General features: G+C 35.6%; 1 protein-coding gene across 3 annotated transcripts; it reads left to right on the forward strand.

Annotated features, from left to right (window-relative positions):
* The first annotated feature begins 10311 nt into the window (after positions 1-10311).
* LOC113271787 lies at positions 10312-12117 on the forward strand. Of its 3 annotated transcripts, none has more exons than XR_003322347.1 (3): positions 10312-10555; positions 11363-11494; positions 11575-12117. XR_003322347.1 is itself a non-coding variant. In XM_026521704.1 (3 exons), the coding sequence occupies exons 1-3, from the start codon at positions 10507-10509 to the stop codon at positions 11773-11775; spliced, it is 372 nt and encodes a 123-aa protein (XP_026377489.1). In that variant the 5' UTR covers positions 10312-10506; the 3' UTR covers positions 11776-12117. The 3 variants fall into 3 exon arrangements, 2 of the variants coding, with proteins under 2 accessions (XP_026377489.1, XP_026377490.1); XM_026521704.1 differs by having other exon boundaries at positions 11363-11484; XM_026521705.1 differs by having other exon boundaries at positions 10312-10544; positions 11363-11484.
* The last annotated feature ends 7938 nt before the right edge of the window (positions 12118-20055 follow it).

The raw sequence follows: 20055 nt of genomic DNA on the forward strand, positions 1-20055 counted from the left end.
AATTATCTACTATATTTTCTCTATGTAATGTTTGTTCATCATGTTTTGCTGTTCTGCCCATGTAGATTGGTATATGGGAAGAGAGAAAAGTTTTTTATGTCCAGGGGTAAGTATTAAAAGAAGAGCTTCTGGGACAGAACTTGGAGAAGAGCAATAGAGATGGAGGAACTTTAAGAGAAAAACTGGTGGGTACCTGGTTCGAGTACATGGGTGTGCGTATGTTAGGAATTTGTCCGTTTCAGTACTTCAGTTCTTTTATTTTTTTGGCCGTTATGCAGAAACAGTCTGATGGAAGTATGGTGGAGAAAATTATTTTGAGTTATGAAATTGTATATGATGGCCATGTCGATCAAGAAGGGGTATCTTGATCACATATCCTCGATTTTAACATCCTATAAATATATCCTTATACAACAATAAATATATCTCTACTTTTTAATAATCTTATCCATTTAGAATTAGATTACCTAAATGTCTTCAACAATATAATATTTTCTTGTATTTTAAAATGGAACAAATTTCTTCCTCTACTACTTCACCCGTACCACCACCACCACCACCAGGACCACCTCACGTCCACCACCACCAACATTTAACTACCATTCCACCACCACCGTTCAACGACCACCACCTACCAACCACTACCACCATTAATATTCCACTACCACTCCACCACCATTGCACCACCACCACCAGTACGTCACCACCACCGGCGCCACCACCACCACCACTGATGCAACCACCGCCAGTCCGCCGACGCCACCACCACCACCTCCGTCGCCGCCACCCACCGCCACTAACAATCACCACCACTGATGCAATCACCACCTCCGCCGCCACCACCACCACCACCACTGATGCAATCACCACCTCCGCCGCCGCCACGCACCACTGGTTTAGGTATTTTGTATCAACAACATTAGTTGATCCAGAAGAAAAAAAAATGATCAACAGCATATATTGACTTAATTTAGGGATCAACAACAGTAGTTGGTCCAAAAAAAAAAAGAATCAACAACATATGTTGATCCAATTTAGGATCAACAACAGTAGTTGATCCAAAAAAAAGGATCAATAGTATATGTTGATCCAAAAAAAAAGGATCAACTACTGTTGTTGATCCCCTAAATTGGATCAACAATGGAAGTTGATCCCTGTAAATGAAGTCGACAACCAAAATTTACAAAAAAAATTGACATACGAGCATGCCAATTTCATCAAAGAAAAAAGAAAATAAAATGAACAGACCAATTATCAAACTATTACATTTCCTTTGATTTGCTGCTGATTAATTTAGACGGGTTCTCAATTCATTGCCGAAATTCCATGTACCTATCAGCATCAAACAAATTGTTTGATTCATCTAATTCACTCAATAATTCATACCCCAAATCAAGAACCCAAATTGGAAAATTGAACCATTTAATAGAAACCCAAATCCGTATATTGAACTCAATCAAATTTATAGACCCAAATTGCAATCAAGTACTCAATTAAGGAAAAAAAAAAGAAACCTTGGATCGAATCATTAACTTGATTTTATATGGAAGCTGTAAATCGCTAACTCTTATCCTACAATTTGAAAGGTTTTGGTTGATACATATTATGAGATATATCATTGGTCTTTCAGTCAGATTATTGGTCCTGTCTGAATAAGACATCTGTATAGAATTTTGTATCTATATTAAATGTGTCTGAAACTAAAGTCCTTTGTAACTTGTTTTCTTATCTCTCTCAATAATACAATTCATCTTCTACCTTCTTTGAATCTTCATGTTCTTTTCTATTTTCTTGATATTCATGAGAACATAACAATTCTCATGGTATCAGATAGGTAACGATTCTGTTCAAGCATAACAATTTTATCAATAATTTTTCTGTTTCTCTTGGGTGTACTATCAACAACAACAGTTTATCTCAGATTGAAATTTCTATAGTTCTTGCAAGAATTTTATGGTAACAACTAGAAGAACAACCTACAATAACAGCACCTCAAGTAATACACGTATCCGAAACAACAATTTGAATCGCAATATCAACAATTCAACAACAAATTCTATTCCAGATCTGGAAATTTTTCAGATTCCTCAGAACAATAATACAATGTCTTCCACTGGTAATGCTATTCCTTTTACAAATATTACCAATTTTGTTTCAACGAAACTAGATAGAACAAATTTTCTACTTTGGCATGATCAATTTGAAGGGGTTCTATTTTCTTGTGATTTATATGGTTATGTAAATGGTGATATAATTGAACCACCACAGAAAGTTGTCATTGAAGGTATGCGTAGCTTGGAGAAGGTTAGATAAATTTGTTTCTACTTGTCTTAAGGCAACTTTTACACCAACAGTCAGTGGTGATGTTCTTGGTCTATTTACTGCTAAAGAAATTTGGGATTTTCTTGAGATGAGTTTTAGGACTCAATTTCTTGCTAGGAAAAGCATGTTAAGAAATCAATTGCATAGTATTAAGAAGGGTAATATGTATATTGTCAGTATCTTCAGAAGATAAAATCTATAGCTGATTCCTTGGTAGCAATTGGTGAAAAAGTGAGTGATACGGATTTGCTAATGTTTGTCTTGAATGAGCTAGGCAGTGAATATGATATGTTTGTTATATCCTCAAAAATTAGGAAAACACCATATACTTTTGGAGAAGTGAAGGCAAAATTGCTTTCTCATGAGCAGTTTTTGGCTGACAGAAATCAGCATAGTACATCTTTGTATGATGATGAGACTGCTACAGCATTCTATGCAAGAAATGGTTTTAATTCTTCTAATACAAATAGGATAAATGGTGGTCCTGATAGGAATTATGGTAATGCTAACTACAAAAACAGTCAATATGAACATGGTTCTTATTCAAATGCTTCTTCACATGTTTATACTGGTCAATATCAGAATGGGTCTAGCTCAAATAGTGAAAGAAGACCATATATGGATTATTCAAAGATGTTTTGTCAAATTTGAAAGAAGAATGGGCACATTGCAACCAGATGCTTTTTTAGATATTATCCTCCACCAACTAGTGACTCAAGTGGACAGAGAGCTCAGGAAAATTTTGTTACTTCTGATGGTCCAACATATTCTTCTCATAATGGAGCTTCTTCTTCTGGTACTTCACAACATGCATTTACAAGCCTAAATATTAATGATTCTGCTGTTAATGATGGTCCTTCTTCATAAAACCCAGTATGGATCTCAGATAGTGGAGATTCTACTCATATGACTGGTGATAGGACAATACTTCTAGCTATAAAGGCAAGGATTCTGTCATGCTTGGCAATGGTAAGACTCTACCTATTTCTCTTACCGGTAGTGCTTCTCTTCATACACCAAAAACCAGTTTTAGGCTAGAAGATGTATTACATGTTCCAGATATGAAGCACAATTTACTGTCAGTGGCTAGATTCACAAGAGAGAACTCATGTTATATTAGCTTTGATACCTATGGTTATGAAATAAGAAACTTGCATACTCATGAGTTATTGGCGCATGGTAAAATGCTAAATAATTTGTATCCTATTACTTCTACTTTGCTTGAATATGCCTTTTCTTCTCTTGTTGCTTCCACTAAACCATGTCATAATAGATTAGGTCATCCTTCTTCTAGAATTGTTCAACAACTTCATAGCCATAAAAACATTATTGTAGAGCCATCTTCTTCTAGTATTCTTTGTTCTCCCTGTCAATTGGAAAAAAGTAAGAAACTTCCTTTTTATCTTTCTTCTTCTCCACTTGCACCAATTCATTGTGATGAGTGGGGTCCTGCACCTGTTCCATCCATAGCAGGTCATAGATATTATATTCTTTTTGTTGATGACTTTAACAGATTTCATTGGATTTATCCAATGCAAGTTAAAATAGAAGCTTTACAATGTTTTCAACATTTCAAAATGTTGACTTAAAATTTATTTCATACAAAATTATTGCTTTTCAAACTGATGGTGCAAGTGAGTTAGTTAAAGGTTTTTTTAAAACTTTTTTGGATACTTCTGGTATTCTATTAAGACTTGTCCCAAAACTCCAGAACAGAATGGTCTTGCTGAAAGAAAGCACAGACACGTTACTGAAATGGGGAATACTTTACTCTTTAATGTTTCTTGTCCTAAGGAGTATTGGTATGATGCATTCTTAGCTGCCACTTATCTCATAAATAGAATTCCTACTCCTGTTCTTCAAGATAAATCTCCTTTTCAAATATTATATAATGAAACTCCAGATTATTTTAGAGTTTTTGGTTGTGTTTGTTATCCTTTTTTGGGTCATTCCAGAGTTGATAAATTGTCTCCTAAATCTGTCAAATGTGTCTTTGTGGGTTATAACCATTACATAAAGGATATAAATGTTACAATCCCATTTCTAAAAAGCTTCATATATCTAGACATGTTGTGTTTTCAGAAACTGAGTTCTATTTTTTTTCTTCTTCTACTATTTCTTCTCCTGTTTTGGAAGATACAATTAATGTTCCATCTGCTTCTACTCCATCTTCCACAATTGTCACAAGATCTCAGAGAGGTACTTCTAAGCCTAAAGTTTTTCATGATCATGTTTTACATCATTCTGTTAATCATCATCTTTCTTTTGCTTTTTCTTCCACTTTAGATATTCCTACTGAGCCTTAGAGTTTTACATTCGCTATGCAAGATCCTAGTTGGTTGGTTTCTATGAAAGATGAAAATTGTGCTTTACAAAGGAATGGTACTTGGGAATTGGTTGATCCTGAACCACATATGAATATTTTAGGCTGCAAATGGGTTTATAGAGTTAAGCTCAAGTCTGATGGAACAGTTGACAAGTTAAAATCCAGATTAGTTGCTCAAGGATATAATCAAAAATATGGTGTCGATTATGGTGAAACTTTTAGTCCTATAGTCAAATCAACCACAGTCAGAGTTGTCTTGTGTTTAGCAGTTTCTAGGAATTGGCCTATAAGGCAGGTGGATGTTTCTAACGCTTTTCTTCATGGTGATTTTCTTGAAAATGTCTATATGAAGCAGCCACCAGGATTTGAAAGTAAAGAATTTCCTAAAAAAAGTGTGTCATTTAAACAAAAGCATGTATGGTTTAAAACAAGCGCCACAAGCTTGGTTTCAGAAATTCAGCTCAGCTCTGCTTTCTTATGGATTTGTTAGAACAATATCAGATTTTTCTATGTTTGTGTATGTGACTGGTTCAGATATGATGGTGTTATTGTTGTATGTTGATGATATTATACTTACTGGGTCTTCTACTGCTTTGCTTGATCATCTCGTGCTCTATTTGTGTTCTGCTTTTTCTATGAAGGAGTTGGGTGATTTGCGTTGTTTTCTAGGTATTGAGGCAAATACTCAAGATGAAATTTTGTTAACACAGAAGAAATATACTCTTGAGTTGTTAGAAAAGGCAAATATGACAGAGTGTAATCCTTATACTACACCAGTTGCAAAAGGGCCTAGAATATCTATTTATGAAGAAAAGTTGTTACCAAATGCTTCTATATATATAACTTTAGTAGGAATGCTCCAATCTCTGTGTTTAACCAGACCTGATATCTGTTTTGGAGTGAAATATGTTAGTCAATTTATGCATGCTCATACAGATGTTCACTTGTTGTTAGTTAAGAGAATTCATAGGTACTTAAAAGGGACAATTGGGTATGGAATAACCTTGAGAAAAGGAGATGTTGACAAGTTAACAGCCTACACAGATTCAGATTGGGGAAATGTCCTGAGACTGCTAGATCAACTTGTGGCTATGCAATATTTCTTGGAAATTCTTTGATTTCATGGTATAGTAAAAAGAAACAAACGGTTTCAAGATCCACAGCTGAATATAAATGTCTTTCTGTGGCAACAGCTGATTTAGAATGGCTTTCTTCTTTATTGTCAGAATTGCTATTCCTTTGCAATTACCTATTTCTCTTTACTATGACAATACTAGTGCAATATACTTGTCTGCTAATCCAGTTTCTCATTACAGGACCAAGCACATAAAAATTAAGTATCATGTTGTCAGAGAATTTGTGCATATTGGATTTCTTAAAGTACAACATATAGCTTCTGAAAATCAGTTGGCTGATATATTCACAAAAGGATTATGTGCTCCTGTGCTTACTTCTTTGTTACCTCAGTTGCTTGGCTCTTCTCCAAATGGTATTTCTGCTTCAACTTCTTCTAAAATTGGTACTTCTTCTTCAGTTGATTCAACAAATACTTCTCCTTCGGCGGAATTAGTCACCAGTTCTTCTTCAAGACCTATTTGTGGAATGACAGTTACTAAGCATGTTTCTTTTTCAGTTCCTTAGTTTTTTGTGTACATTTTCAAACTGATTGCTTCCCATTATCAGTTTGAGGGGGGCTAATAGGATTATTAGTTAGCTCAAGTCAAGTCAATCTTGACTTGAGTATCATTGGTCTTTCAGTCAGATTATTGGTCATGTCTGAATAAGACAGCTGTATATAATTCTGTATTTATATTAAATGTGTCTGAAACTGAAGTCCTTTGTAACTTGTTTTCTTATCTTTCTCAGTAATACAGTTCATCTTCTTCCTTCTTTGGATCTTCATGTTCTTTTCTATTTTCTTGATATTCATGAGAACATAACAATTCTCAGCCCCTATACGTTTCTTGTTGGGGTTAAACCTCCATAATTACTTCTTTTTGGATTATACTCTATCATTACCTCTGCTGCCTGTAATTTGTTTAACTATTTTTTGCGATCTCTTCACTGGGGCAAGAAGATAGAGATGAAGAACAAGAAATTATGAATCTGTCTCTGTTTTTAATCTAATAGCACTTGTCAGAATGAAAATTACAGGCTGGTTTTTAAGTTTTAACCATATGTTTTGTTACGCACACGTCAACTGCACGTGCACAATCAAGAGGGTGTAACGGATGTTATAACTGAGAGGGGGTTTTTACCAATTAAAAATCTAAAAAGGGATAATGCAAAATAGCCATTTATTTTGAGGGGAAAACATAAAATCCCCTTAAATTATACATAGTAAATTCGACCGTGTCTCCTCTCCACCTCTCTGTTTCTCTACTAAAATTCAAGTACCCCCACTTTTTTTGTTGTTGTAATTGCTTCGTTTGATTGTTGTAATTGCTGGAAGTGATCTAATTTTTTCAATTTAGATCCAATGGATGGATTTATAATTAATTAGGTGGGGGTAGTTAACCGTTGAATAACTAGAAGAATGCCATAAAGTTACCAAGTTGGGGGATGGAGTCGCTGGACTATTATTTTTAGTGGGCTAATTATAAAATATTTGGCCTTTTCCACGGTCCAAACTAGGTTTAACGAATTTTGAGGTGGGCTACAACACAGTAAAGTTGTGACAGAGGCAAAATGAACATTTACTTTACCTAGAAAGTAAAAAAGATGCTAAGTTGTGAGACTTTCTGAAAAAATTGGAGACAATCTAGTTCTAATTCGTGTAAAGAACAAAAGACTATCGTTTATACATCAAAGCATTGCTATTTTTTTTTTACACCAAGAATTTTCATTCCATTTACAATACACAACAAATCCAGTAAATATCAGCCTCACCAAACATTCCCAACAATTCTAAAAGCAATCAAATTCCACAGCAGCATACAAAAACTAAAATATGCATAAGCCAATTTGCTACACCTATCCACCATGTCAGAAAAAAAATCCTCAATAGACAATAACATCCTCAATAGAATTTCTGACTCCATCATGTCAAAAAAAACAAACAAAAAAAAAAAATCCAAGGTACATAAAAGATTGATGAAGTACCACTTTTCTCTTCCCACTGGTACCAGTTTTCTCTTCATGGCCCAACAACACCAACAGACTCCGCCAATCAATCAACCAACATCAACGTCTGCCAACATTGGCCATTACTCTTCCCTTAACCATGAGTTCCACCAACTCTTCATAAAGCCTTCATCAACAGACCAGGTGATGGCATGACTCGTCTGGATAACCTCTAACCGCTTCAATTTCCCGTTTAAAACCTCTAACTCGTCAGAAAAATGAGCTCTTTGGAGAGCTGGAGTTGAAGAAATAGAAGTGAAGAATAAGATGAGAAATAAAAGATTTGAGTAACATCATCTAGACATTGAAGCCGATTAATGTAAGGATTGTATAATTTTTTGAAAATCACAACAAATCTTAGAAAACTACCTAAGTTCACAAATCTATTAATCTCTAAAATCAATAAAACAAACACCCTAAAATCAGTTCATGATGTCAGACCATAAAATAGAATTTAACACAAAACAATAGATTAAAAATAGATCATAAAATAGAAATTAACACAAGCTATTAACCAAACCATACCTTCGAAGTTCTTCAAACCCTAAGATGAAATCAGAAAAAAAAAAAAAAAAAAAAAAACAGATTCACAGATTAGATTAACAGATTTAACCAATGATTGAAGAAGAAATCGATTAGATTAACAAATGAAACAAATCGTATTTATATTAACATATTCACAAATTAACAAATCGTATTATAGAAGAAAAAAAAACCTAAAATAGATTCACAGATGAAATCCTAAAAAACAGACGGTGAAAAAAAACTAAAATCGAAACTGATGATGATAAAAGACTTATGCAATCGATAAACTGATGATTGAAACCCTAAAATATATTAACCTCTTCTTAATCAATTCGGCTGATGGGAGAAAAATAGTGAAGAAGACTGCAGCTGATAGAAATAAAGAAGAAAATAAATAAGTAGGAATGAAATAGAGACACTTTGAGGTTCCCTATGAAATGAGGCATGCGAATAAAAGAGACATTGGAAAAAGAAATGAAATGAAAACTCGAGTAGATGGGACATAAAGACCAAGGGAGAAACATCCTCTAGTTCGTTTTAGTGTGAGGTGGAAACATATGTCACGCATGTGAATGGCGCAATCGTAAACTGGCATTGTAAACATGATTGTTCACGTGAAGAAAAATGCCTTCATCAAATGTGTTGTTGGGGCCAAAACAACTGAATAACTCTTGTTTACATTATCCAAATGCCCTGGAAAAATTAGATAATCTTTGTGAATAATTTGACGAGGTACGATTTTTAGTGTGAAGCTATTATCCATGGTGTTTTTTTAGTGTGCAGTTATTATCCACGGTATTCTTCTAGTCTGTGGTGTTTTGGAAAGACCATAATAACCTTGTATTTGTAGATATTCCCTGGTTTCTAGTCGTGGATATTTCCTGCACGGGTTTGAGTGTATATTTCCTGTACAACCTTCTAACTAAAGTAAAAACTTCTTTTTCTTTTATAATTTCTTTTGCTCTTAAGAATTTAAAATCTTTTCAAGATACAGGCACAATGATACAAGACAAATCACATCACGTGCAGGTCAGCAAACGTTGTTGCTCTGTGAAAAGGATTGATGATTACGGTTTATATCCAATGGGTAAAGAAATGAGCTAGTTTTTGGACCCATTGAAAACCCCAATAAACTGATCAGAGGCTTGAATGTGTTTGATCAAATCTTTAAATCTTGATGATGATGTTTTCTGGTTTCTTTTTTTTGTTGTTGAAGCATTTCTGTCTGATAGTTGATTTCTCCTTTTCAATTTACTCTTCAATTACTGACTAAACACAAATTTATATGATTCAAATAAAAATGATATTTATTGCAACCAAATATTAGTGGCACAATCCCTTCAAAAATAAAATAAAAATAGCATTCACAATGATTAGTGCAACCAAAAATATTATATTATTATTATCAACTCAACTTTATTAATCAAATAAAACAAAAATAATTTAGCAAGTTCTTGGAAATAAACACAAATATATATGATTTGGGTGGGGTGGAAAACATCTGTCACGCACGTGAATGGCACACGCGGAAACTAGCCTTGTAAAAAAGATTGTTCAGCGAAGAAAAATGCCTACATCAGAATATGTTGTTGGGCCAAAACATCTGAACAACTCTTGGTTACAATTATTTTTAGTGTTCCACTGTCATCCATAGTGTTTTGGAAAGACCATAATAGCCGACACCCACAAATTATTCGCAAAGATTATCTAGTGTGTCCAAGCTCCAAGGCATTTCGATAATTTAAACAATGCTTGTACAGATGCTTTGACCTCAACAACATATTTTGATGTAGGGATTTTTCTTCATGTAGAAATCTTGTTTACATAGTCATCCCTACATAATAGTATGTAGTTAATAATAGTGTAACAGAAATGATGGACAGTAGAAGTCCACATGTATCTCTTTTTCGTCCGGTCCCACATGTCAAAAAAAAATTATCCAACCATTTCAATTTTTTTTGGAGTGCCTTAAAGGCTTGGTTACGTGTCTATACCGTCAGTTTAGGATCAATGGTTCATGTTTATTCGAGGGAAAGAAAAATACCTGAAGAGAAACCCTAAATCATTTTATTCTCATCATCTCTCTCTCTCCAAAAGAAATAGCTGAAGGTTTCTGTGATATTTTCTTCTCTTCTTTTCTGAAATCGAAGATCTGGTGAACGATTGACTGTGTCTGTGTTACCTAGAGATGAAGGAGAAGGAATCGAAGAATGATTCTGTTGAGATCAAAGAAAACTCATGGAAAGAGGTTGTTTCTAGGTTTATCCCTAACTTATGATTTTAGATCTGCATAACCGCTATCATGATTGCTTCGATTTTTTCTTTTTGGTGATGATTAATGTACTTCCAGGATTTGTTAAATTATTTTTTCTTTTTTATGCTGCTTAAATTAACTGCATATACCCTTGTATGATGAAAAAAATTGATTTTTTTGGGAGCCTGGAAATGGGATAACATCATCTTGAATATTTTATCTTGATTTAATTATGATAATCTTGTTATAGGTTAGCTTTAATGTTGGTTGTCAAAAATTCTATCATATTTTGGGTTAGGTTAATTGTGTTTGTTTGACTCCAGAAATAGGTTAATGGAAATACTTATTTTTAAGGTAATTATTTATTTAAAAGGAAAATATCCGTCTAACCCAGGTGAGGATACATGTATCTCAATTATTTGGAAGAATACCATAACCTCACCTTTTTAGCTTCCTAAAATCAAGGAAGACTTAGTAATCCTTATCCAGGATTGGAGTTGCAGTGAGAGAAACACAGTTTAACCGTTTTTCACTGGATGACCCAACCTAGATTGGGATATCCAGGGTACCAGACAAAACTTTTTTTGTTCACTGTTTCCGTGATTTTGTCTGTCTTGTCTTGAAGTATAATGTTTTCTGTTAAACAACTAATTTTAATAATCCACATGAAATTTATTTGTACAACTTGACGAATTGTAAATTTAAATAGTTGTCTTATTTCAATTTTGTTTTTGAATGCTTGTTTATGCAGGGGGCTACTTTTTTACTGTTAACAAGAATGTTCATATTTTTCTTGTTTTTGTATGTTGCAGTGTCCAAGATAGATACCCTTTTAGACACATTTTTGTCCACATTATATTTCTATCACCTGGAAAGAGATGCAATTGATTTGAAATCGTTTGAGAAAGAGCTTCGTAGGAGGGTAGGTCTGCAAGTAAGTGAAGGTATTGATCTAATATGGGCGGAAGACCCTTGCCAGCCTTTTAGCATTATGCGAACTGATGAGGATTTCTGGATGTTTTAGGATAATGTTGTACCAGGTGGAAGGGGTTCTACTATATGGTTACTTGGCAATATACTGTATCCAAAAAAAAATATTTCTCCTGTTAGAAGAAGCCCAGACTTAAGGTTCCTGTTAGAAGAAGCCCCAAACTTGAAGCTAAAGCTAAGGTTGATAAACAACAAGGTACCTCTACATATAAGAAGTTGTTTTAGGACTTATTGAACGAAGTTTACTGCGCATCATAAGTTCCTGAAGCTAGTGTTGTTGATAATTTCAGAGGTTTCTCAAGTACTAAACATTTGTAGTTAATGAATCACCTATAGATGATAATTATTCTGGCTTGCTTGCTTTTGAACAGGTTTAATTTGCATATGTAACAACTGATATTCTGGGTTGGAATGATATCTTTTTGTAACCAGAAATTGATGTAACTCAAATGTTGTTTTGTAATAGTGGTAAAAGGGGATCTTTTCGAACTTGTGAAGAGAACAATTTTTTTTTAGATTTAAATAATTTAGAAATGTAGAAAATTCAATTAACAAGTGATATAAATTTTATGGAGAAGATAGGGGTGATGATTCCACCATTCAATAATATTTATGTAATTTTATTTATTTTTTATTATGCAAATTTATTAATTGTTTTGATTCTAACTATTGCCAAAAGCAGATTCTTAAAATATCAAAGATTAATTGCAAGCATAATACATCAAGAGTATAAAACTAAGCATGTATTATCAAGAGAAAAATATATTTGATTAATAAAAAACATTTAAATCATTTATTTTCAATGCAATTAATCATATATAAATATTGCAAAAATTAATCAAATAAAAATTGCCACATAAATATTGCGAGAAAGACTTCTTCCGCCACCCTTGGGATTGGGTTTAGCTCATCATGTTGAAATACCTCTCAAAATATTTTATTGATGCTCAAATGGTGTTTACAATGAAGAGAAAGACAAGAAAAATGGTATAAAACAGGATTCTGCGACGCACGAAAGGCGTCCCGAATGAACGATACAAGATAAGTTTTGTTAGCACTGTTCCACGGTCGCGGGAAAGGAATTGGAAATTGTCGCAATTAAGAGAAAATTTTCAATGACTTTCCCTGGACATCCAACGTTCTTCGTTCTTCCTTCTACACCAGCATGGAGCTTTTCTCTGCGTTTCTCTTCTCTTGATTCTACCGACTCCCAGTCTCTCCCAAATGCTCTCCTAACACTCCAACCCCTTTCTCTGAGTCACGTAGCTCCTATTTATACACTCCAGACGCAAGAAATCTCCCTTAATCATTCCATATAATCTTCATTACGCGGGCAGTAAAGAGAGAATATTTTTGAGATATTTTCTTTCTCCACGCGTTTCCAGCTCTGATTCTTTCCTTGTTTAACTCTTATACGAATCAAACACTAGTTCCAACTCTCCCATCTCATCTCAGCCATGCATAAACACACGAATTCCCGTGAATAATTCTTCCCTGCACGTACTCCCTTGGTTCCAGCTTGTGGCTTCCCTAGACAATTCTAGCCAAATTTGATCGACTAAAACACTTGCAATAGATTTCTATATGTCCCAGGAACAATCCCACAAAGTTTCAGCCATTTAATCTTCGTCTAACACCTTCAAACATCAATTGGAAAATCTTCCAGAGACATGTTCTTGGTTTCCCGCCAAAACAGAAAATTTGAATGATGAAGATGGTGTCCCCCTAACCAAACCGGGGGTGCAAATAGCATGAGCCCAAATGAGGTTCGCCTTATCCAAAATGAGGGTGCCTTTAGTACTTTTCTCCCGGGGTCCAAATAGCATTTTTGGAGCAACTTTTTCCACACAAGTGTATTTCTCCAAAAACACCTACGAACACATAAAACATCAAAATTAGTACAAAAATCGAACACTAACAATACAGTATTGAGATCAAATTAGACACAAAAATGTGTCTATCAAATACCCCCAAACTTATTATTTGTTAGTCCTCGAGCAAATATAATCTAGAAAAATAAAATGACTACACTTAGCACGTGCAGCAAGCCGTTAAACCACTAGGTAGCCCTAATGGCGGAGTGTTGTCTCCGGAGGGTTTACCAGAGGTGTACCCACAAAATCTTTACTCCAGACCCTAGCTATTTACGCAGAACCTTGGAAGACACTAAAGAATCTCCTTGGTTGGCATATTTATTGACTACAGGAGGAAGTACCCTGATGCGAAATTCCAATTGTTGTACACGAGTTTGCACTCAAGCATACTAAAATTCATATAAAGTGACAGAGCTCTACTCAGATACTTTCTGGACATCATAAACCAGAGTCAACCAATCACATGGATAGATTAAGAAGGTGGATGTACGTGGATGATGTTGACTAAGGTGAACCTATCCTAATGGACTGAGATACTGGTCTGGACTAATATCAACAGACTGACATATACAAGGGAACCAGTGGTCGATAATCCTAACTCTAGGTCAACTCAGCTGGCATATACAAGGGTACCAGTGGTCGACTTTATTGTATTTATTCCGGTTGGTCTGGTGGTCTGGTCTCTCTTTTTTTTTCTATTTTTTTTTGATATCTCAGTCACTCTATTTCACCCTAGCAATGGAAAAAGTAAAACAAAAAGAAGTGATCAGGATTCTTTCGATGTTTCCATCACGAGGATATGGCAAAACTACCATGTTTTTCTAACACCTGAGCTCTGTGCTTTTATGAATAGACTCTTCTAGATGTTTCCATCTAATCAGATTGGTTCCTCAACTCCTATAACCAAGATGTTCCCATCCACTTAGATTGGTTAGTGCAAACCTTAATAGACATAAATTTCTAAGCTCTGGAGTTTATTTATTGCAACTAAAAGCTAACAAAAAGTTTTTTTCCCACCCCCAAACTTAAATCTAACATTGTACTCAATGTTCTAAAGATGAAATTAAAAGCATGAACAAGGAGAAACTGATATCACTGGAGGGAAAAGAAATAAGGAAGGATATTACCGTATCACATGAGCGATGGAGCCTCCCAATAAATGCTAAATTTATAGTCATTAGCTAGACATCAAATACCTCTAAAAGAATTGTCACCTTTCAAAGTCGTATACCAATAGTCGAAACAATTGTGGGTCCATAAGACCAAATAGAACTAACACCAATATGAGACAACTGTACTGGTTTAGAAAAATGAAAAGAAGGAGCACGTCCTCATCTAGGGTTTCTATCAAGACAACTGGGTTTATCTGGGGTGCATAATTGAGCTTCATATGTGGGTCTCGATCTGAGAAATGGGTCTCTAATACATGGGTTACCTCCTGGACAATGTCAGGAGGATCGGGTTGCGGAGTCCGAATAGACTCCAGTGATATCTCAGACGCACATGGCTCAAGTCCCAAGTTAGGGACTCTAATTAGGGATACTTGACGATCACAAGAATCATCACCACCCCTAAACTTAGGGTTTTCACTCCTCTCAGACAATCCTCTAATTATTGCTTGAATTTCCGGATCTTCGCAGTCCTTAAAGTACTCAAGAGATTCCTCTAGTTTCCACCCCCAAACTTAGGATTTTGGGTGCCTCCACATAGACTAGTCACAATATTCCTAATTTCTAGACCATCAGGTTCTTGAAAAAGGTCAATTGCTTTCCCTAAGTTAGAATCGGGTGGTTCATCCTCTACTTGCTTCATATCTGCTATGGTCCACTCTAAAGCTTCCTTATTTTCTTGAAGCACGGTCTCTGGCCTATTCTCCTGTTCACTATCCAAATCGGAAGCTATATCGGGTGGGCCTAAAAATGTATAATTAGGCTCTAACGCATGAGGCTCTTTTAAACAAGGTATTAGAGTAGACTCAGAAGTTAGTAATGGTTTGAATCTATCTTTCCATATATCAATATCATCATCGAAATCCAAGCTAAAATGGGATAGACAATTCTGTAACGGATCTTCCGGAACGATGTTTGGTAATGACTTCTGAACTAAGGTTCCTATCATGTTCACCTCTTCGCTCGATTCATCTAACTCGGAGGGTGGATTACTAATATTAAAAATATTCAGCTCAATAGTCATATTACCAAAAGATAGATTCATGATACCATTTCGACAGTTTACGATCGCATTGTATGTAGCTAAAAATGGGCGACCTAAAATCATCGGTATTTGGTTCTCTGGGTCAGGGACAGGTTGGGTATCTAGGATAACAAAATCCACAGGATATACAAACTTTTCGACCTCAATAAGAACATCCTGGATAATACCACGAGGAATTTTAACAGACCTATCAGCTAACTGGAGTGTTATCTGGGTTTCATCTTACCAAGTCCTAGGTTAAGGTACACATGGTATGGCATTAGGTTCACGCTGGCTCCTAATTCAATCAATGCTTTTTCGACACGGTACTTACCAATTGTACAAGCAATGGTAGGGGACCCTGGGTCTTTATACTTAGGAGTAGTGGTATTCTGAATAATAGAACTCACATGACTAGCTATGGAGGCTTTCTTCTGTACACCGAGCTTACGCTTTCGCGTACACAAGTCCTTAAGGAACTTGGCATAAGAGGGAATCTGCCTAATTGCATCTAATAATGGAAGGTTGATAGTGACCTGCTTAAACACTTCCAATATATCATTAAAGTTGGATTCCCTCTTAGTGGGAACTAGGAGTTGTGGGAATGGAGCTCTAGGGACAAAATTAGGCTCAACAGGACCCTCATTGGTCTCTTTAGAGACTCTATCAGTCTCTTCATTCTCTGGCTCAGCAGGGTGAACTACATCATGTTCACTATCAGGCATGGCAACCTTATTGTAAACTTTATTTCCGCTCCTAAGGGTTATAACAGAATTCACATGATTGTACGATATCTCTCCTTTAGGGTTGGGTTGGGTTTGACTAGGAAACTTACCTTTTTCCCTCAAAGATTCATTTATCTGACTAACCTGGTTTTTTAACTCAGAAATAGCTTGGGAGTTAGCATAACCTATATTTTTACTTTCTTCTATCCCTTGAGAAACTATTTGGTTGATCTTCTCAGAGCTTTTAATAAACGAGGCTAGAGTGTCTTCTAAACTTGTGATCTTTTTATCTGAAGGGTTCTGAAATTGGGGTTGACCTGAAGAGTTATTAGCATAACCAAATCCTGGGGGAGGCTGAGAATTACTAGAATGTCCTTGATTCTGACCTTTAGACCAATAAAAATTAGGATGGTTTCTCCAACCAGGATTCTAGGTCTCTGAGTATGGGTCAAACTTCTGACGGTTCTCAAAGCATTGTTATAGACAACATGAGCTTGCTCTTCACTAACCTGACCTTCCCAAAATGAATTATCGGGCTCTATTCCACAACTAGAGACTTGGGAGCCTCTATTAGGTTCAACAAGGGACCTATTTTTAGACTGACCCATTTCCAAAGCCTCTAACCTTCTAGACAAAGCAGCAAACTTAGCATCAGACTCATAAATCGTATCTACCATACTGGTACTACTTCTATTGACCAAGAGTCTTTTAGGGGGTTCAACACAAGATTCCCACTGTTGGGATTTTTCAGCGATAGCTCCTAAGAAGGTAAAAGCATCATCAGCATTTTTACTAGTGAACTCACCAGCGCACATAGACTCAACCATGACTTTGGTCGAATAGTCTAAACCATCATAAATAATCTGTACGAGTTTCATGTTATCAAATCCATGGTGAGGGCACTGAGATAGGAGATCATTGAATCTCTCTAAAAACCTATAAAGAGACCCCCCCTCTTGTTGCACACTAGCACTAATTTTCTGCCTAACAGCTGCAGTTTTATGCTTAGGGTAGAATTTCATATAGAAAGCAGCAATGAGTTCCTTTCATGTTTCAATGGATTCAGATGGTAGGTTGTTCAGCCAGGTCTTGGCTTTATCTCTCAAGGAAAAGGGAAACATCTTAAGTTTCAAGACTTCATCAGTAAGGTCTTTTATTATAATTGTCCCACAAATTTACTCAAAGTCCCTAATATGAAAATAAGGGTTCTCATCATCCTTTCCTAATAATATAGGGATCATCTGAAGAATACTAGGTTTTATCTCAAAATTAGTCGTAGTGGTTGGCAATTTAATGCATGAAGCTCGGTTGGTCCTAGTTGGGAACATGTAATCTTTCAAAGTTTCCATCGTTGGCACAACTGGAATACTAGGGGTACTTTTTTCACTCAGAGATAAATTCTCAAAACTAAAGTTTCCAAAAACAGAGCTCTCAAAAGAAGAATCTTCGAGCTCCCTGCTTATATCAGAAGAACTACTAGGTTTTTCGCTAATCAATCGACCTAGAGTATCTCTTTTCCAAGACCTATTAACAAAATCGGGCATACACTAAAAAAATTCAAAAAGAATAAAAACCTAACAAGGAAGGTTGTTCTAGCAAACACACAGCAGGCTGACTCGACTTCACCACAACAAACCTAGAGATTTCTAGCAAACAACAAGCATGATGGTTCACTTAGATTGTTTCTAGACTAGCTTCTATCTCTCGAAGGGGAATTCGTTACAGTTTGAGCAAACCCTCTGGATCAATCCGAGCTAATATGAGATGAAACTGAGGCGAGGGAAGCTCAATGGAGCTTCGATACCCAAGGCCTCACCGGCGTTACTAGGCGGCTTGTTTCAACTCCCAGAAGTCATCATGAACTTTGAAATTGCTTAAAAAGTGACCAATATTCTTCAAAAAAAATTCCTAACAAACTCGATACCCTATAGGTCTCTTTCTAATCAGATTTTAAAGCTTGGGTTCGCGTTAGGTTTTGTTCTCCTAAAGCGGGCAAGAAGGGAGCGGTGATGAAATCCGAACCCTTATCTTGTTTAAGCCAGGCCTTCCCCTTTACTAGGAAAATAAAGACAGTCTGGTTCATCCTCAAACAATTAGCACCTGAAGGAGTACAGTAACTCGCTTGCAGGGGATTCACGAGTGTTTCGATTGGACTTACCTCCCGTACCAGACGGGGGATGAACCGTTGTCGTCGACTCGGGACACGACTCCTATGTCGTGTGCGAACCCGAGGGGCCGAGGTGATATTGTAATCACCGTCCTTCTCTGCACACAATTTAATTTTTTTTTTATTAATACCCTTCCGTAGGGTTAAAAAAAAAATAAAGTCCAAGAGTCCAATTTAAAGTTCAAAAAGAAAAAAAAAATTACAATTTTCCTCACACAACTCTAAAAAATAAAATTAAAAAATTAAAAATTAAATCCTAGAAATTTATTTGTCTTCTTTTCTTCTCTTTTCTCTTTTCGCTTTAAGTTTTTTCCTCTCCAAGTCCTTAGTGTTCCACTTCGAACCTGCAAAATAAAGACAAAAAGAAACGTAAAAAGGAACAAACAATTCTAAAAAATTATAATAATAATAATAAACCTAAAAAAAAAATTCTACCTAAACACAGGTCCCTGGCAGCGGCGCCAAAAACTTGATGTATTTCAAAAGTGTTGTAGTGATAGTGGTAAAAGTGGTTCTTTTCGAACTTGTGAAGGGAATAATTTTTTTTAGATTTAAATAATTTAGAAATGTAGAAAATTCAATTAACAAGTGATATAAATTTTATGTAGAAGATAGGGGTGATGATTCCACCATTCAACAATATTTATGTAATTTTATTTATTTTTTATTATGCAAATTTAATAATTGTTTTGATTCTAACTATTGCCAAAAGCAGATTCTTAAAATATCAAAGATTAATCGCAAGCATAATACATCAAGAGTATAAAACTAAGCATGTATTATCAAGAGAAAATATACTTGATTAATAAAAATCATTTAAATCATTTATTTTCAATCATATATAAATATTGCAAAAATTAATCAAATAAAAATTACCACATAAATATTGCGAGAAAGGCTTCCTCCGTCACCCCTGGGATTGGGTTAGCTCATCATGTTGAAATACCTCTCAAAATATTTTATTGATGCTCATATGGTGTTTACAATGAAGAGAAAGACAAGAAAAATGGTACAAAACAGGATTCTGCGACGCACGAAAGGCGTCCCGAATGAACGATACAAGATAAGTGTTGTTAGCACTTTTCCAAGATCGCGGGAAAGGAATTGGAAATTGTCGCAATTAAGCGACACTTTTCAACGACTTTCCCTGGACATCCAATGTTCTTCGTTCTTCCTTCTACACCAGCAGAGAGCTTTTCTCTGCGTTTTTCTTCTCTTGATTCTACTGACTCTCAGTCTCTCCCAAATGCTCTCCTAACACTCCAACCCCTTTCTCTGAGTCACGTAGCTCCTATTTATACACTCTAGACGCAAGAAATCTCCCTTAATCATTCCATATAATCTTCATTACGCGGGCAGTAAAGAGATAATATTTTTGAGATATTTTCTTTCTTCATGCGTTTCCATCTCTGATTCTTTCCTTGTTTAACTCTTATACGAATCAAACACTAGTTCCAACTCTCCCATCTCATCTCAGCCATGCATAAACACACGAATTCCCTGCATAATTCTTCCATGCACGTACTCCCTTGGTTCCAGCTCGTGGCTTCCCTAGA

The sequence above is a fragment of the Papaver somniferum genome, chromosome 4 (genome assembly GCF_003573695.1).
Source record: "Papaver somniferum cultivar HN1 chromosome 4, ASM357369v1, whole genome shotgun sequence".
NCBI classification, from domain to species: Eukaryota; Viridiplantae; Streptophyta; class Magnoliopsida; order Ranunculales; family Papaveraceae; genus Papaver; species Papaver somniferum.

Bases quoted from the DNA above. Each gene is read 5' to 3' on its own strand.
- LOC113271787 (XM_026521704.1), top strand. From the start codon at position 10,507: ATGATTCTGTTGAGATCAAAGAAAACTCATGGAAAGAGGTTGTTTCTA. The intron at 10,556-11,362 runs GTTTATCCCTAA...TGTATGTTGCAG, and splicing joins TGGAAAGAGGTTGTTTCTAG to TGTCCAAGATAGATACCCTT. The intron at 11,485-11,574 runs GTAAGTGAAGGT...TGGATGTTTTAG, and splicing joins GTAGGAGGGTAGGTCTGCAA to GATAATGTTGTACCAGGTGG.